General features: G+C 39.1%; 1 protein-coding gene across 2 annotated transcripts in view; it reads right to left on the reverse strand.

The window, feature by feature from the left end:
• Positions 1-20,740, reverse strand: part of sik2b (salt-inducible kinase 2b) — a 39,550-nt gene that overhangs the window by 11,269 nt on the left and 7,541 nt on the right. For both annotated transcript variants that reach the window (XM_041993810.1, XM_041993809.1), the window contains exons 3-7: positions 18,910-18,973; positions 8,930-9,091; positions 3,142-3,266; positions 2,742-2,865; positions 109-335 (exon numbers count right to left, since the gene is read on the reverse strand). In XM_041993810.1, the coding sequence (XP_041849744.1) occupies positions 109-335; positions 2,742-2,865; positions 3,142-3,266; positions 8,930-9,091; positions 18,910-18,973 (702 nt within the window). The remainder of the gene's footprint in view (positions 1-108; positions 336-2,741; positions 2,866-3,141; positions 3,267-8,929; positions 9,092-18,909; positions 18,974-20,740) is intronic.

The raw sequence follows: 20,740 nt of genomic DNA on the forward strand, positions 1-20,740 counted from the left end.
GTATTTAAACATCACCATCATCCAATTACACCCAGGAAAATGAAGTGTACCTAGCACCTTTATACCACTTATAAATAAATAACCCCCTCGGTGTAGTCTACTCCTCACCTCTATAGTCTTGTGCTGGTCGATTCCAAGGCTGTGCATCAGACGAAGAACCTGCTCGCTGTATTCCCCTACACCCGCCTCACCCTCAGCTGACAGTGGCTGTTGGTACAGGACAGGCCTCTGTACTGGTACATCCAGAGTCATCCATTTATGCTCCTTAATCTGGGCCACAGAAAGACGCTTGGATGGATCCAAGACCAACATTCTGCGGATCAGGTGCTCACAGTCTGCAAGGAGTGGAAAGAGCCATCACAGAGTGTAACAAGATTTGAATGGCCTCTCATATTTTAAGATCGCTGCTTTTTAAAAATGGAACATGTTAATGAGCGACAAATGCTGAGCTCTTCTTTCAAAATAAACACTTGAACTTAAAATCAGCTAAAATAACCTCTTAGTTGTTCCTTATATCTGTTCTAAACAGCATGAATATAATCTTTTCATTTTTTACTTTCCTCCCCTCCTAATGAGAGCTCCTCACCTCTAGTTAGTGGCTAGATGAGTTTGACGTCAGACCCAGCTGGGTTCTTAACAGGATTACAGTTCCCCAGGCTGCACCGCTTAGGCCTGGCTGCACCCCTGCTGCCTGCACTGCATTCCTGCCTGCCACAAGGTATCCTCGCATATTTACTCTGCTGCTATTGTTTTAAAGAAAAACAGGTGTGTTTTAAATAAATAAGCCCTGGAACTGGTCACTATTCCCTTAGTTTATTAAATTCTTTAGAAAATGGTTTGAGTGATTTAAGATGTTTATATTTTAAGAGAATATTTTTTTATGTTGGTACAACAAAATGTTTAGAGGATGTTTTTAAAGTTGTATGAGTCTAAATGAATTTTCTACACTTCTGCAGGTCACTTTATAGCCTTCTTCTCCTGGACCAACATCCTATCTTCTTTAAGAGAGTAAGGAGAGATATCTCAGCAGTTTATAACAGCGAGCTCAAGGACCTGTCTGCCAACATTAACTCCCTGCTGCACATTCTTTTCAGTCACCCTGCTGATCTACTAACATCTGCTTACATTACATTTTTTTTTACCCCGTGCCTGGTAGTTCAGCCCACACTGCCTCCCCCCCCATTACACACATGGCATAACCAGTCAATGCACTTTTACTTCATGTTGTGGACACTTAGTAGCTGTTACAATTCACTTTAAGTAGAATTCAGAATAATACATTGGTTGGATCCGGAAGATTCACAGGAAGATTCAAAAGCTCTGCTTGTTGCTGTGTCTATGTTTACAGCAACAGTGGAAGCCGAGGTTTTACTGACCACCAGAGAAGGTTTGACTTTGTAAAGGGTCGACGCTGCATAATGCTGTAGCTGGCTGAATGATTGACACACTGTTCTTAGCCAGAACATTACTCCACCATGACTTAACCACAAAACCATCCCATTTAACACTTGCAATGCCCGCTGGTGTAGTGTTGCTGCGAGTCCCCCGATGAGGGGGGATAGCAGTGTGTTGTAAAAAGTTAAATGAACAGGAAACAGCTTTTGAGACTGAGTGTATGTTAAACACTTCAGCGAATATTAAACACATAGCTTAAATACTATACCCATCAGACGTCACTAGCAACCGTGACATAGTCTAAACAAAAGAAATTAAACATAAACTGTCATTTTAAATTGGCAGCAGTGTAGTGAAAAAAAAGCAAAGGAAAAAAAAGGCCACCAGCAGTAACACCAAGTTCACACAGCCTATGAAACAAAAGATAACATCTGTGGTTATTCACTCACAAAATGGGAGGAGACCACAGTATTCATTGTGCAAAGGCGATGTAGGGAGGGTTTACTGTGGTACTAGGTAATGCTGTGTACCACAGTGTTGGCTGGAGAGAGCAATGAGTGGAAATAAGATGGACTGTTTAAGGATGAAGAAATCAGCACATTCTGTTCTTCTTGTTTCGAGAACAGGGGCTGGACTGGGGTTGGGAGGCGGCGTTAAGTGTCAGGTTGGCCCAGGAGTGGATATTAGACTCCTACAATCCCTGTATGGCAAAATTGTTTCAAGGTCATGAAAAGACAGAACAAATCTGGTTGACTCTCACCACTTCTCCGTGGAGTCTTCAGATTTGCAGATCGGACAAGAGGAAGGGACAGGGCCACGGACAGACAGGAAGATGTCTCACAGGCAGAGGGCGTGCATCAAACAGACATACAGAAAGTCTCCTGAGACGCAAGCTGCTGGAGGGCTTCACTGGCTCTTCCCCAGGTTACATAAACAGCTCTAGCTCTGGACTTAATCTCCAGCCAGCAAGCTAGTACAGCCACTAACAGCAGGGCAGCTTTGAGACAGTCAGCCAACCTGACTCACTCTGCCGTCTGAATGCACACATGACCCTCATACACAAATTACAGTTGACATTACCAGAGTGCTCCACACTGTATCCACTTCAAATGAGCATAATGCTCCGTCACTAATGAAATGACCTCCTGACTTCTGTAGCAACAAAAGAGTTTGCCAATGAACGCTCAACAATGTGGCGTCTCAAATAGGAAAACAATCTACTCAAAAGGTCTGAATGCATGTGTATGAATGTATAGAAGTGGGAGGTACTGAGGTGGTCGTAGGCATTGTCCGCCATCTTAACTGGAGTTTAAAATCCCCCAAAAAATGAGCTTGCTTCTTCTCACCTTCAGTCATAAAGTAGGGGATCCGAAACCTTCCTTCTAGGACTCTCTGTCGGAGTACAGGCAGAGTGGGCCCGTCAAAGGGTAGCGCACCACACACCAGAACATAAAGCACCACCCCCATACTCTAGAAACAAGATGCACAAACATAAAGCAAGGTCAGGGCAGCAGCAATTACCAGATCAATCAGAGGCACCTGGATGTGAAAACCTTTTTTTTTCTTTTCCATTTTTCTTCTGATATGAATAAAATCAGCTGTTTTCATGAGACTTGATAAAGCCATGATGCTAAAAAATGCACTCATGGGAGGTAAAGACAGCATTTTAAGCATCTTCACAGTTTTAATGAATCATGAGAAAGATTTGTGGTTCAGTTATCTTCTTCATATATTCAGTGATCTTACCCAGATGTCCAGCTGTGGACCCTCATATTGTTGTCCCTCAAATACCTCTGGAGCAGCATAAGGTGGGCTGCCACACCAAGTGGCCAAAGGCTCCCCAGGCTGGAAAAAGTTTCCAAATCCAAAATCTACACGGGAAAAAAACCAAAGATGAACAGGTTAAAGAACACTTTAAACATTCACGTGAGCTTCCCACACAAGACCTGCTGGTCTCCTGTAATTTCAGTAGGAAGTAAAAAGATAAACTCATTTGCTCAAATGTTAAAACTAGACAAAGAAAACGTGCAGAACTGACATTGTTAAGTAATGTAATAAGTAATCCACATTTTTTCATATTGAGAAAATGGGACTATGAGGAAAGTACCCCTGGAGACTAACATGAGGTCATCAGAGCTACACGCTGCTTACTAGTCTGCAGAAACTCTAGCTTTTATCGTCAGAGCAAAGAGAACTTGCAAAAGTACACACAATATGTGGCAACGCTCACGTCTGCTTTTCATTAAATTCAGACTAAAGGCTGCAATCAAACCTGCCAAATCACAGTGAGCCAAATTGCTTGCCTGCAATCATTCTGCAAACCCATTTTTCATATTAGCTCATAACACATTTTCCTTCTTATTTATCTAATTTGTTCTGAAATCGTCTCCAGTAAACAATTTAGATTAAAACAACTTATATAAGAGAATTTGATGGATTCTCTGCATTGTGTTACTGTAAATAAAATCCTTTCTTGTGATGAGCACATGATGTTATTCTTATTGATTGGTGGTTGTATAAAAAAAAAAGAAAAAAAAGAACATAAATAATTCCCCGATCAGTTTTTCCATTATCGACAGGATGTTGTCATAGGATCAGACAGCTGCACTTAAATCTCTACCCTGCCCTTTAAAACAGTAAAAAATAATAATTCAAAACTGTTACATAAACAAACAAACAAAAAAAAAGTATTGCAAAACAAACAGATTAAAAAAAAAGAAGAAAAATCTGTCTTACATAATGGGGTTGGAGGTGATGTGGGTTCATACAAACACACACACAAAGAGACACTATGAGCGGTGTGAGAGAGTCTGAAACAGAATGATTAACAAATTCCTTTTTCTTTGTGTCTCTCCTCATTATGAGCCTTTTACAATGAGCTCTCAACGTCTCACATTATGTTGAGCTCCTTACAACTTTTAATCAACAAAAGTGTAACGTACATCTATAAACTAATTATGACAACAAAATGCCTAAAATAGTGCATAATACTGCAACTGAATAGAAGATAGGATGATCAGTTGTTTTGCCATTTTGCTAAAAAAGCAAAAATAATCACTTTTCAAGTAATTAATTTGACATATTTTGTTTTTGTTATCCATTTTGGCATATTCTACACAAGAAAAAAAAACAAATCATTGCGCAGTGACAACTCGGCACAGTGATATTCTTTTATGCAGGCTTTATCTTTTTGGGTAAATTCTGTAAATTCAATCCTTATTGGCTATTTGATGTCATGAGTATGCTGTTTGCAAATGGACTATAGTAGACATGCAACATGTAACTGGTGGAAAAGACAGAAGCTGGTTTAAAAAGGATCCCCAAAGCAACTTCCATACATGGACCTTGGCTGCATACACAGCCAATCTTTCTCCTGACTATTATCTGTATTCAAACAAAGAGAGCTAGGAAGAAAAACTAAACTAAATGTGAAAGTGGACTTTGATGAATAATCTAGGTTGCAATTGGTTTGTTTCTTGGAAAAAGTGCAGGAGAATCTAGAAGTATAAATGAGAGTCAGATTTGAGAGATTAGCAAAGTGCAAACTGAAAAGAGGAAAACAGGTTTGAGGCCACGCAGTCAAGCTGTTTAATTACTGCAGTGCAGGTAGCAGGTATATCTGAAATGAAGAGAAGGTTAAAGCAGCATGACAGTGTTTTTTTTTTTTTTTTTAACAGTTATGTTTACTGTCTGATGCTGCTGTGAAGTTGAGATGTGGGATGCAGGCAGAGCAGAGCAATGCAGCTGGTTTATCTTCAGATGCTGTGACCCATTTCATGGAGCTGAATACTGAGCAGACCGGCTGACGTCAAACACTCTGGCACGCTGCAGGCTACTTACAGCAGTCACAGCTCTACAGGATGGGCAGGAAGGCAGCGGCGACGAACAACAGCATTAGTATAATATCAGATATGTAACTCTGGAAAGCGCTGTGTGTGTGTATGATATCCTCCAGCTGCTAGAGGACAAAATCCTGCAGACACAAATTTAATAAATAGGTAAATATAGTTATAAATGCAGCAGAGTTCACATTTTTTAATTGTGTTTAAAAACAACTTTCAGGTCCACAAAACTGCAACAAAACTGCAGAATTCTCTCACCAGGTTTGTGAGTTAAAAATTCAAACCCAACACACCCATTACCTCCAAACTATAACCAATTTACTCTGTTCCATAGGCTGATTTAGATTTGTTAAACCCATACACATGAATCCCTCCATTATATCACTGTCTGTGTTTATTAAGAAGGCACCAGTGGTCAATATTCACTCAAGTCAGCAAAGCTTGAACCCAATTAGCCCACAATTATCCAGGTGGAAACACTAGGCGTCAAAGATGCTCACACACCAAAAAAAGCTGTCAAAAGAAAAATGGATCCAGAAGATGAAGGAGGAAGGAAAAGATCCAGACCTGAGAAACGGGATGCTGTGGCACAGAGTTTGGTATAATCAACCTATTTGCTGTAAATCAAATAATTTGAGCTATTATGATATAAGTTTGGTACATGAAGGCATTAAACATGTGGACCTGTGATATCTTTACTTCTTTATCATGTAAAGAGTTTTTAATGAGGCAGAACCAGAGTTACTGAAACAGAAATGCTTTGTGCTGATAGCACCAGAGTATGACTGTTATGTGTGTGATTGATGGATTTTGTGTCCCATCTAAAGCCAAAGCTTTTTCTTTAGCAGCATTTCATGGTTTGAGTACAGAAATAGTTGTGACCTGTGGTTAGAAATTGTCGAATTGGGGATTTGTATTTAGAGTTCTGGGAAATTGAACAAACAAAAGTAAACTTTGGCAATGAGGAAAAACAATAAAAAATATGGGATTTTAAAAATACACACATTACTTGTTTCTACTTCCACAGAGTCAAACATGTAAACAACGAGCAATCAGAATCTGTTTTGTCAACCTGCATAGAGAAATGTTGGTAGTGTCACATTTTTTAACTGACCATGAAACACGTCAAAGGTTTTTTTTTAAGCACTTCCAGCAACATCATTATGTGGATGGTTTCAACCTTTAAAGAAGTCAAATAACCATTAATGAGGCTATAAACACCTGGTGATCTGAGAAGCTGCGTTATTTTTTTTTCTTTTTGCAAAGTGAACACAAATAAAGACAGACATCCATTTCCTTACTAAGGAACAAAGGCTGCTTCATCTCCTTCTCTGATCCAGAAACTTGCTGCTGTTTTTGTTATTCTACCTCCTCTCTTTCCATTCCCTTCAATCTGTCATCTCGAACCCTAAAGGGGCTGTTTGAAGTAAAAACATTAAGGGCACTCCCCACTGCTACTGCTGCACCCTCCTCTGCAGCCACCGTGAGTATGACCTTTCTTTGACTGACCGTCAGTTAAGCTTCATACAGACTGACCAGAGGTGGCATTTAGAAAGCTGGGAGGCGTTGCTGGGCTGCAGGAAAAATCCACAGCTACTAACTGTTTGTGTGGACCTGCATACAGTATTCATGCAAGAGCTGAAATAAGTTGTTGTAAAACAACAACAGCTAGTATTCAATCAATAATTTTGCTGACCCAATTTAAACAAAGACCATACATCTAGGGGTCAGGTTAACATGAGGACAAAACTCTTTATTTTGCCACATAGTTCCACAGTTAGTCTGGTTTATCCATTCTCTGCCATTTCAGCCAGCCTGCCTGGAAAAAGTTACTGCTTTCAAAAAATAGATGTAACCTTCATTTTCACAAGATGTTTCATACCTATAACTGAAAAATCAAGAGAGTCCACTTCAAATGCTGATGGTGTTATCCTTTGAGCGCAGCACCTGTTCAACATTAGCCTGAGTCAGGAAATGATTCCTGTGCTGAGGAAGACAACCTGCCTTGCTCCGGTACCCAAAAGGTCTCCATCCATCCATCTGCCACAAATGACTACAGACCAGTTATCCTAATATTATACATTATGAAAGTCTTTGAGCGATGGTTATTGGCTCATCTCAATAAGCAAGTGAACATCTTTTAAAACCCATTATAGTTTATCTATTATAAAGGGCTTGGGGTTGAATACGCCATCAACAATCTAGTTCGGAGAACCCACTCTCATCTGGACGAAGCAGACTAGAGTGGGGATCATGTTCTGTGGTTTCTCAAGTGCTTTTAACACAATTCAGCCTGAACTGTTACGTGAGGAGTTCAAGAAAACACAGGTGGATACCTCCACAACCACCTGGATTTATGATTACCCAACAAAGAGACCAGTTTGTGTGTCTAAGATGATGGTCAGGAGCACCACAAGAGACTCTACTCTCACCATTTTTCTTCACACTGTCTACACCTCAGACTTTAAATGCACCTCTAAGCCCTTGCATCTGCAGAAATACTCTGACTCTGCAGTTGTGGGGTGTATCAGCGATGGAAAAGAAGCAAAGTACAGAGAACTGAAGGAAAAAAAGTCTGACATTTTAACTTCACGTACCATCTAGCTGAACTTGTCTGAGCATGCTCTGGGAAACAGCACAGAATGTACCTTTCTGCTGCCCAGAGAAATCTTCACTAATCACAAGCCAGTTAATGTTCTGTTCATTGTTTTCCTGCTTCAAATCGAATCTGCTGTGCGGACAATCGGTTGTGAGTCAGGCGTGTTTGTGAAAATTACTGCTGGGGTAACAACATTTTCAGGTTATCATATTGGAGCATTCTGAGAAATGGTGGAGAAATTATGTGGTTAAATTTCTCATTCCTAAGCCAGTTATTCTTTTGTTCAGTCAATTTAGTCTTAATCTGAGAAAAAAACCCTGAATGTTGTCAACTTCAGTTGATGATGTTAAGTTCTTTGAGGATACTAACCCTTTTCTCTGAGGCACATATTCATACTCAGGGTCTGGTATTCTTTAATGCCTTTTTTATGGTCATCTTAATGTGATCAGCTGACCTCTGATCAACTTCAGTCTCTCTCAGAACACTGTTATAGCTGCAACTCTGCTATGCAAGCTACTTATAATTCTTTCTTCATGTCTTTTTCCATAACTCTTTTACCAAAGTTCCCCATCTCTTTTATAACCTTCTCTCCTCCTCCATTAAAAGCAAACATGTTCTTCCCACTACCCAGGACTTGCCTCCACCACTTAGGAACCTTTTCACTAGCTAGCTCTAAATATCAGTTGTTTAATAATCACACTTTGATGCTTGTACTGCAGGTCTCTGCCTTTCCATCTGAACCTCTTTTTGGACTTTATCTTTAAAGCTTACCCTATAAATATCAAAGCCAGAGGGACCACAGCTCATCTGATCATTAGTTTTTGAAAATGCAGCAGCACAGGCTTTTAAATTCTTGCTGTGATTTTAAGAAGTTTTCTTTAAGCATCTTTCAGCCAAGCAGCCATTTTGCAGACCACCTCTGACCACTTCTCAACAGCGTGCAAATGCCTCTGTGCAGGTAGTTATGACATTTTTGAGCCACACCAGTGCTGAGATCTTGGCATACATTAAATCAAAATCTCCATGCACTCATCCTGTATTTCTCATCCCTATGCGAGTCTGTGGACCCACAACCACAATGTGTTTACAGTACCTGCAATCTTGATGTTCATATGGCCATCTAGCAGCAGATTCTCTGCCTTCAGATCTCTGTGGACGATGTTTCGGTTGTGACAGTATTCGACCGCAGACAGGATCTGCCAGAACTTTCTCCTGGCCTCCAGCTCACTGAGACGGCCATGCTTTGCCAGATAGTCTGCAACCAGAGAACAAGATGTTGGAAAGAGTGACATGTAATGTTAGAACCACATGAAGATTATATTTTATGTCGATTACATAATATTAGGCCCTAACAGGCATTTAAAAACACAGTGGAAGGTATCACTATATGGCTGAAAAGAATACATTCAAGCGGATTTATTTTATTCCACCGAAACACTGGTGGTTGTGTTGAAAAGATAATTTACTTTTGATGAGGTGCAGGCCTGCTGCCAGTTGTAGCTTACAGCTGCTCTACATTAAAGCATGCTGTGTAAACTGATTCAGTGCAAGATGTAATTTTTTCTTTAGAAACTTCTGCTCCAGCCTCGTGTGTGTGCATGTGTGAGAGGCTGACAATAAAGAGTGTGTTGTCACAGCCAGAGGAGTAAAGGGTGGAAAAGATTCCTGCAAATTGGACGTTTGCTATGGCACATATTGTCCACATTAGTTGAAGCTGGATCGGCATCTGACCTTTTTTTGTTTGTTTAATAGGGGTGAGGGGGGGTAGTGATAATAATGATGCCAAATTCAGCGGTGAAGGCTAGCAATGCACAATCGGTACAAATGAAGACACTGATGTAAATGGGAGCCTGCATTCTTGTCCGCTGAGTAAATAAACTATTTGAATTATCTGGTTATCTGATGAGCAGAGGGCAGGAATTGAGTTTGGAGTTGTTTAGAAAAACTCACAAACTAAACTCAATTTATCCTTGGGAGACAGTCACAAATTTTATCATTTTAATTTTCTAAGCATCCAAATTACAGATTTTTATCACGTCTGTTCTCATGCTCACCTTGTTGTACAAACCTTTCAAACTTTTTTTTTAATAAATAAAATGTGGACCAACAGAGTTTTCACAGGGTGCATGGTTTTCTACAGCTCCATGAACTTTAAAGTGGGGTGTTTGTTGCTGTCGGCAGGGTTCCTCTTCACACTTGACTGTCTAGATAGCTTGCTAACTCTTCAATTCACACTCAGTGGCAAACAAGAGAGGACACTCTGTATTGGCTTTCCTTCCAGCTGGCATGGATACAGATCACTGACCAAACCTGACAACAATGCACAACAGCCATAACAAAATCCACAACAAATAACACATGAAAAGACAGAAAAAAATAAGGAATTATCTGAACACCCACATCCGTTTATTGCAGCTTTGTTATCATGAGCATAGCAGCAAAAACTAACTACTGAGCTTTTCAGTTTTTGCACAAGTAATATACTGATGTTATTTCCCTGGTGTGCACATGTTTATGTAAAGAAAAAAAATACTGATAGAATTTGGATAAGAACCACAAGGGAAATCATTTTAATCCACTCACACAGGTCAGTTACATCAAAAACATTGTGCAATCAAATAAACATGACACATTCAAAGTAGAGCAACATTTGTCCTGATGCTTCCTGTAAACAGCTCCTCGTCCCAGAGTTGTTCAAAGGGTCAGCTGTGAGTTGGAACAATGACTTGATAATAAAGAAAGAAAGAAAGCAGTGCTATTAAACTTCATTTATCAACACCCAGGTTGATAAATAACTAACATCTGATACATTACAAAAACCTGATTAGATAGTAGTTGGTGAATTCCATAGGAAGCCCCTGCAAAGAACACAGCAGCTTTCAGGCTACATCGCTAATCAAAAAACACACTAAGGAGGGGAATGTGTCGAGAAGGTCCAAGTATGCACCTGCTACAAGAACAGGACTCTAACGTAGTAATCGCTCTAGGATCCAACCTTTTCATATTTGGTCTCTCACCGTTCACTTAGGCATCAGTATGGTTCAGCCAACACAGTCGCAGGTGGATAAAAAGCTAAACCTCCAAGTACATCGCCCATTTTCAGGCCATAACTAGACATATCTCTGCCATCACAGAGAGAAGAGCCATGATAACTGTTGAATCACAGAGATAGACCTGTGTAATCTATGCACTATAGAGTCACTGGAGTTTCACTAATCCGTACATGTAAACAGCGATTCAAGTAGCTTTTTGAGAGCTGCAACTTCAAAATGTTTGAATTATCATTTTTCTCAAATAATTCCTAATGCCTGGTTATTAAAATTAAACAGGCGATTAAAAAAAACAGCAAATAGTCAGGCTGGAAGAGAAAGAACATGCTAATAAAAAAGTGTCTTCAAAAACTTGTTAATGAATTTCCTGTTTATTGACTGCTGTTTGGTTAACCCTTTAAAGACCAGGGATTGGCTGACAAGCGTCATTTTACAGTGTCTGCAATTAACTGGGTGTAAAATGGTTAACCAGCAAATTTCTTGGTCTGAAAAGAAAGTTGCTTGATTGCTTTAACACTTTAAAAACTAAACAGCTCAATTTAACGTTGGTCTTCATGAACAAGTGCCAGCATTGTGTTGCTACAGCAGTGCCAAGCCATTGCTGTTTAAGCAATCAACACTGAACTGCTTCACACACATGATGCAGTATGTTGCCCCAGTTTAATGATGAGTAATCCACTGATACAAGGCTGGTGACGGCAAGGACTTCAACACAGTGAGGCACACAGTGCTGCATTCTGGGAAAGGGAACAGAACAAGAATGAATCAGGGGGGTATTAGGGAATGGCTCAACAACCACTGTGTTCCACTTCTGCTAAGAGCCGGGTGAGGAGCTAAGTCTCTTAACAGCTGCTCAGGTTTGGACGGAACAAACATCATGGGTACAAACTGGCTTGTTGGAGAGAGCTTTGGCTGGACTTCAGATAACACTGTACTGATGGCATGGGAAGAGTGGATATGTGTGTATGTGTAAAGGACAAGGGACAAACACACACGCACACGGCAGATACAGTTTCCACATGAGTAAGTGATACACCAAACCACTTAAAAAGCAGCAGCCTCATTAAAGTCACATCTATATGCATGTTGATAAATGTTGGTACTGATATAATACTGACACCCTAAGGGGTTAATGAGGACTGGAGCCAGCTGGAACTAAGCATAGCCCCTTCATTCAGAGAAAATCCAACCAAAAACCTGCTGCAGCAACTGGATGTGACAAACAAATTATCTTCTGTTTCATTACATACTTAGAAAAAGGTTCCCTACAAAAAAACCTCATCCTTAACAACTGCAAGAATCTTTTGATATAAACTACTGTAACTGGTGGTATATACACACCTTAGTCATCAAATAGTCCAGAAAACTTTACTTGCTAGATACACAACTATCAGCCACACAAGATTCACAAGATTCAATGATAATGTAATTTATTTGATTTAGCCAAGACTCCAGGAAGAGTAGCTGTTGTGAAAGGTCAGCAGCTAATGGGGTTCTAATAAAACCAACAAACAAACCAACCACCTGCCTGATGTCCCACGACTTTGACCCCAAAAGCCAATGAACATGGGAATCCTCGGGATGCTAGTGGATGTTGGCAGCACATTATAGTGAATTACACACAAAGGATTCGTTATGCACACACGAACACCCCGTGTGGCAATCTAGCTTAAAATATCTTTTTTTTCATATTACTAAATGATGCTGACTAACTGTGCAAGTGAGCAATTGTTAAAATCTTTCATAAAAAACAACAACAGCTAAATTAACATTGGCTTGTGACCACAGTGTTTTTAGGATCTCTGACACTTGAGGATGTTCGATGTGCAAGATTATGTAAATCTATTTAGTTATGTTAGTCTCCATTACTCTGTCCTCAACCTTCTACAGAACAAACTTCTTTACTCCAGTCCAGCAAAGAGCAGGTGCTAATGTAGCACTGTGTTTTTTTTTATGTGCTGATATCAGTTTTCTGACTGTCAAAATAGAAACAACTGGTGTAAAGTGAATTTATGGCTCCAAACCTGGACACTAATCACATTTGTGAAAAAGCAAACAATAAGAAAGTAAAGCATAGCATGGTTTATCATCATTTATCTACTTGGTGGGATGGCTTTAGCTCAGGAGGAAGAGCAGTCATGAAAGCAACATGAAAGTCAGTGGTTCAAAACCAGGATTACCTCGACTACGTGTTGAAGTGTCTTTTGTGCAAGACACTGAACCCCACATTGCCTCTCGTTGTGTCTATCCAATCAATGTGAGCGATAGAGCAAGAGTACATGCTTACTTAATATATTACAATCAAGGTGCTGTATAGTGTGTGCTTTGAGCGCAATAATTTTATCATCTTAGTCGTCTCTTTCTCTTCCTCCAATAATATCTCGACTTTTTTTGCCAAATCAGCCACAGTGATCAAAATGGCAGGTGTGTTGATATCTAGCGTGTGATGCAGTTTGCAAAGCGAAGCTGAATGAGGCTTCATCTGTGTTTTATATATTCTATAAATGAAACATAAAAAGAATCAAATGGCTGAAAGTTGACCATACAGTACCCTTGCTAATAAACGATCTGGCTTATTTGTACATGCTCTGGTTTATCTGGACACTTCCACCATTTGCAGATGTTGGCAATGACTAAAGATGAGAACAAATTACCTCAGCCCAAACCTGAAATAAAGAAAAACATGTCAGACTCATTTGACATATTTTCCTTCTAACATTCTTTATATAGCAGGTGGATCCTTCAGTGTAAAATTCAGACTGTCACTTAACTGAAAACACATTGTATGTTTCAGGAAGCAGGAAATCTGCATCCCTCAAGTGCTCTGCCTGAGGGTAAATATTAGGTTTATATTAGAATTACATAGTACAGGTTGCATTTAAACAGAAAAATATGCTGCAATTTTGAATTATTAGTTTAAAAAAATGCAGGCATTGCTCAGGTTTTCCATAAACCCATCTAAAAGATAAATGACTTAAAAACATAAGTTCCAGTTTTGTGTGTGTATGGATTTATTTATCTTTCAGCAATAACAAAGCTTCAGTTCTGTTAAATACCTTAAACAGCAGCTGGTCAGATGACCTCCCAAACTACTGCCACTGCAGATCAAACTACATATAACTTTTTTTACACTGGAAAATGATGAGCACAAGCATCAAAGGTCAAGAGAGTGAATCAGTCTTTCAGAGTATATGCAACATGTTTTCCAAGAAGTTTTGGTCATTTTATCAAGAAACAGTACACAAAAGCCACTTGGTACCAGCAGGTCACATGTTGTACAATAACCTTTGTCTTAAAAGTCAAAGTTGCCACACCCCGATGGCTGCTGAATCAAAACTGTCAAGAATATGAAGGACGGTATTTGGAGACACCCTACTGTATGCAAAAAAGAATACATCTCAAAAATAGCCCGAGTGTTTCTTTGAACACTACAATCTCCGTGTCTTATTCACATTCCAGCAGTCAGACAAGAGATCTGCATGAGTGATTTCACTCACTGCCAGCTATTACACTCCCCTCTCTTCAGCAGTGCTTTCTTAAATATGCATGCCCTACATTTCTCCACCACCTCCCAAATTCAAAAGGATGTCCCCTGCTCTTGCCTCGGTTTTCTTCTCTTCTCCCTTCCAGCTTCTGCTCCCTGCAACTAGCTTTATTTGTGGTTGACCCAATTTCCAGGTTTGATCCATCCTGCAGTGTTTAGGCAGACTGCAGAGCAGCAGACTGATAGACACACAGGCACATCACAAGGTGGCATCGATGTCTCTGCTGTGCCCACCCATCCTTTTGTAAGAATGAACCCATCACTCTGTGCCTTTTGCTGCTAAACTTAGCTTCTTTGTCTTTCCAACAGCAGACACTCACACTGTCCCTCCTATTCCTCCACAACCCCTTTAGCTATTTGAAGGAGAAAAATCGGTTTAGCTGATTTACTGTAACTCAACAGGCTGTTAAGCAGTCATGGGGCCATTATAGATTGCACCTTCCACCCTTCATAAACTATAGTTTCAAGAAGGCCTGAGAAATTCATCATGTCAGAAAAGTGAAAGCATTTCTGGAGAATGATAGCGACGGCAGAAAGCGGTACTCTGCGGTGGCAGCTTATCTGCTTGTCTGAGTGCATCATGACTCAATGACTCGATCAACTTCCAGAAAGTCTATTTGGAAATCAGGAATGATTTTTCAGTCCTGTGACCATGACTACTGTTATGTTAGTCTAGTGGTACAGCTACCAGTCAGTATCTGACTGCCTGAGTTAAAGCTGCTGTTGCTGCAGCTGATGTTGACATATAAACGTCTTACATAACTGCATTACATTGTGCAATCAAAGCAGAGGGGTCTGAGGAATCAGGACACAATGGTTTTATAATATCCAGAGATGATCCATGAGAAAAAAAATATATACGGATTATAGAAAATGAGCCTGACCAATCATTTTTTAAAAGGAATGGATTATGTGCTGAGAAATTTGCCTGCTTAGAATGTAATGACAAGATTGACGCCACTCTAAGGTGTGATAAGTGAAGGACAGAAAATTTGTAAAAGTATACTATATAGCATATATGTGCAATTAAAGTGGTAGAAAACTAAATATTTTCCAGTTTAAAAAATTATTCTTTAAAGGCTTAGTGGATTGTTATATTCCTATGAGTGAGTTTAATTTAAAGATCCCACAATTAAGCCAAATATACTCTCAGTAGCGCGTCTCTCCACCTCATTTCTATACACTTCTGTACTTTTGTTCTCATTCATATTTTCTTGGGGCTGCTTCTCAGCTCTCTCAAGGTCACAGCAGCAGGAGTTACTGCTGTGGGGAATTACAGACACACACAAACAAAATGCACAAGCATATTCACACACAACGGACATAGACTATTGTTTAAATACCTCATGGCTCCTCTGTCTAGAAGTGGGTTAAGTGCAAACATTCTCAGACTGTCTTACAGGTGAGGCTATTAATCTGTGAACCTCATGAACCACTTACACATTTTCTGCATCAGACAGGCCAACACTTGTGTTCTGAATTCAAGAAATATTTGAGTTGCAGGTTTCAAAAGTTTGGCACACTTTCTCATATTTTCTCCTACTTAAGTGGTTAAGTGAATAAAGCATGGTTCAACTTCCAAAAAGAAGTTCCAGATGACATATGATGAAAAACAAAAAACTTAGCCCGCTCAAAGATGTTAGTAAATCCTAGCCTGGTAAGTTTATCAGCCTGGAAAGTTTTCTTTTGATATCTCCTCCATTAAAGTTGTACATGAGGAGATGTTACTGCAGAACAGAGCAGCCCACCACATCTCTGCAGTCTGCCCATCTTCTTGAAGGTCTTTTTGAGCAATCCCATGTGCATTTCCCTCTGAAAGTTTTATACTCATACAGACTTATACTTACTTGACCTTCACCACACAACAAATTGAGAAATGAGCCAAAAAAAAATCTAAAACTAATTTCTTAAAACTTTCTCCTGCTTTGTTTGTTTTTTTCCTTATTAAAAAATATCTTCTAGGATTGATTTTAATGAAGTACTAGGAAGCTGCTAAAATAGCAAACTGCTGCTGACTGTTAGAAGTTGTAAGGTTTCAGGATTTCTATAAAACCCTAAAATGTGTATCTTCAGCTGTCCCTTAATGATGGCTGTGAAAACGCCATAGCTTCAACAATCTAGTTAAGGTCTGATATATGAGTTAGTTATTTCAAGGCTTGTATCATAAATGTATCCCAAACTTATTCATGGGGCCTCATTTCATCTTTAATTATTATAAAGAACAGACAAATAACGGTTATCTTGTTTAAGGATATCAACCTCACTATGCAACTCTGCCTGACTTCATGTCAGCATCTTTACATCTGTTGTCAACTTTTTCTTAAACTAAAGATAATAATCCAGCAGTTCTTGACTAAAAACATTTAGAATATCACAGCTAAACGAAAAAGAGCAATTTCTGAGGGCTTACATCCAATAAGTGGATTAAAGATGGCTGTCTGTACACATTGTACAAACTGAGTGTTGAGCATGTAGACAGTGATAGAGCGCATGTGGTGCAATGGCAGACCAAGATAAACTGTTATCTTCATTCTTGCGATGTTCCCATTTCACTATCTTTGCTTGTACCAGTGTACCAATTTCTCATCCAGACTAATACAATATGTAGCTTTTCTACTTATTTACTTTAATAACTCAGCATTGTGCACTGTATGATCAAACTCTCCACTTGAACCGTTTCTAAATGGCAACTTCCTTTCAGGGAATTTTTGGCTCTGAGAAATGTGCTCCTACAAGTTGCCTGGAAAAGATCATTGCTGCAAGATTTGAATCTTCCTAAACTGAAAATGAAACAGGGAGACGTGCATTTTTTTTCCTTTGTTTGAATTTTTTCTCTTGTGTGATCTGCTTTATAAAAATATAAACCTCTTAAAAGTCAGTAAAGTACATACCTAATATCAGCAACAACTTGAACTTATTGTTTTCTTTAATAAGTTATTATTTTCTCACATCTTTGCGCAATCTCCTATAATCTTACTCCAGGTTGTCTCAGTGCCTGCAAGCCCAGTCATCACCCCTCCACCACCGTGTTAGACAGCTGGTATGGGCTGCATGTGTTGATGGGATGGTTGGTTTCTCCAAACATGGTGCAGTACATTATGTCCAAACATCTCCACTTTGTTCTCATTTGTCAAAAGGACATTTTTCCAGCATTATTGTGGTTTGTTCAACTTTGCAAACTGTGCTGCCATGTTCTTTTCAGAGATAACACTTCTAAAAAAGACATACTTGATCAGTCTCTTTTTTTCCCACAATGCTTCTGTTGATGTAGTTTTTTGTTAAATAATGTCACAGGTTAAAATGAGGTTGTGTGTTATTTGTCTGAGGTTGTATTTACTTCACTTAAAAAGGTTTGGTATAGAGGAAATTATTTATTTATTATTGTTCCTATATGTATAATCTCACAATCAAATCATGGTCTACTATCTTTTCACGTTCGCACATTTTGCTTATGTAACATCTATTTAAGCATCCCATTTGACCCTCCTGATTTAAATGAATTTGAAATTCTTGTTGTTCTTAACGTTTATTTCTAGGGCACCGTGTCTGCTGCATGTTTAAAAATCCACAATAATGTATCAAGAATGCATGTAGGCTTAGCTTGTTTAGTTTTCCTTGACTTGAACCAAAATTAATTGAAGCTAAAATAATTCATAGTTTAGATTATGAACAGATTTATGATATACATTGTAGGGTTTCAGCTTTTAAAATGACAAGAATTTAATACTTTTGCTTTCATTCTGTGACTGTAACTTGGAGGGACATTTTACACTCTTTCTAAATTTCTATTTGGAAAGGAGCATCCACGGTGTAAGCTTTGGTGTTTGTTCTCTGCTGTCACATGTTACTCCCGTGTTATCAGATATAAAAATGTTTGTATAGAGCAAATAAAGATAAACTAAACAAAAGTACCGACTTTGCTAGTGCAATGCACATTAAGAAATAGTATTGAGTATATGAATTCATGTCCAGTCTGTGCCATGTTAATAAATAAAGGAATGATAGTTACTTGGCAGTGTGGAGACAGTAAGCTTGATTTTCAGTACAATTAGGAACACTTTAGCAGTAAACCTTTACCTCAGTCTGGTGAAGACTGATCTGCAGCACATAAAACAGTAATAAATAAACCCTCTTCTCTTTGAGGCTGCCCCTCAGTGGCCTTTACAGACCATCAATGATCTCATTTAATAAAACAAGGAAAACAACATCACCACATTTAGAGCAAGTAATACTAACAGCACATGACAAGGGTTACATGAGGACATTTTCATCACTCATATGACCTTTGAGATTGGGGCTGGGATAACTAAGGAAACGCAAACTCAACAAGACTTTTGTACTTCCTTGTTTGTCAAAAAACTCACTGACGTAAGTAAGCAGTTTTTTTTTTCTTAAACTGATATGGTAAGCACATAAATGACCTGGGTGGGACAAAGTTACTTGGGTCAGACTGATCTTGTACTAGAAAAGATCACTCACCAAATATCTCGCCATTCTTGGCATACTCCGTGACTAAGTAAAGCATGTTCTTTGTCTCCATCACCTGAGAATAGGAGAAAACGAAGGAACGGGGACCAAGAGAGAGGGAGAAAAGAGGGAGAGAGTGAATACACAAAGAAGACCACGTTTCAGTCGCAGAATCATCAGATAATCCAAATAAACAAACAATCTTGCAACAACAGTACAGAGAATAACAAAATGGAGAAAAAAAAAAAAGCTTAAAAATAGATGCAAAATACCAAAAACATTACACAATCAACCACAGAGGGCTCACTCTGGTTAAACTGCAAAGTGTAGCAACATCGCGAGCAAAACAAAATGCATGAATGGCTCAGGGTCTAAATATGGCATCCATGTAAGAGAATGGAGGTGGACGGCTGGTGCTGCTGAGTGTATCTGAATGATACTTAAAACCTTTCAGTCCCGACACAGAGAGGTGTTGTGTAGGAGGAAGAGAACCGATTTAGAAGCAGAAACACTGAACACATGAATAGAATTAAATGCGGAGGGGGGAAATCAGATGGAGAAGGGACGATGAATCAGACACAGTGAGCCAGACATTCACACTAGAAATCCCACGCTCTTTCTTTGTGACCAATTTTCCATCTGTTAACACCAATCGATTCATAGATTTAGAAAATGAAAGTAGCCGGTCTGGGTTGTATAACAAACATATTTTACCCTCTCTGATTGCACAACTGATTGATTAATCAAGCCTGCGTAGTGATTCTCAGTCATGAGCCAATACAACAACTAATCTGGAAAATAAAGCTTTCGCACCGCAGACATTTTGACTCGCCACAGCAGGAATCACACAGGTGTAACTCATATTAACAATGGCTCCCACTTTACTTCGGATGCCAGGAAAGCAGCATGACTAGTAGCAGCTCCCTGGCACTGGCATACCTTGGTGGAATGCAGCCATTATTAATGTCATTACTTACACCTGAGCTTGAAGAGATTAAAAAAATCTTTGCCAGGGACGTTTATTTTTACTCTATGGCTAATAGGTTTCTATCTTATGTCATTTCTTCTGCAATGGAATAAAGCAGAACATGAATTACTTTCTGTTAGCTGCTGTGATTTTTTTTTTCCTTGTTCTGCAACTGGTGTTAGTGCTCAATGATGTTGGTTAAAGAACATGTTGTTAAAAAAGTAAAGTTGTTTACATCTTCTAATTAAGCAAATGCATCTCCACTGGAAACTGAAAAAGGAGTTAGCAAACAATATGAGGATTTAGCATAAAGTGTCATACAATAGATTTGTACAGCAAAAAAAAAAAAAAAAAAACTGAACTCTGACACTAAAAAAAATGCGGTATTTCTCCATCTTTGGTGCTTTACTGGGACTTCCTCCATTAATATGCAGCCAAATGAAGCAGCAGCTGAACTTCCTGTGGTTAAATCACATTTCTTCAATGTGTGTAATGCTTCTGCTCCCTTACTGTAAATGAATAATTTATTACTTTTAATGTAATTCTTTTAATAGGCTCAACATTAGGTATTGATTGAGGTGTAGATGTTTCTCACTTGAGGTCACGACGCATCTACTAATACATTTTATGTATTCAACCATTTCTTGAAATTAGTATGAAATTTAAAATTTTCATTTTGTGCTTGGTTTGATGCCCAAACCAAGCACTTTTGTCATCTCGAAATATTTGATATTCCAGAAAGATTCCAGCAGTGAAAGTAGAGAGCTGACCACTGAGAAGGGTCAGAGGTTAACAAGTTGTTAAAAGAAAGAAAGAAATTCATGGCAGACTGGGGGTCAGAGAGGAGGCCGCACAACATAAAAACAAGAATGGGTC

This window comes from Melanotaenia boesemani, chromosome 9 (genome assembly GCF_017639745.1).
Source record: "Melanotaenia boesemani isolate fMelBoe1 chromosome 9, fMelBoe1.pri, whole genome shotgun sequence".
NCBI classification, from domain to species: Eukaryota; Metazoa; Chordata; class Actinopteri; order Atheriniformes; family Melanotaeniidae; genus Melanotaenia; species Melanotaenia boesemani.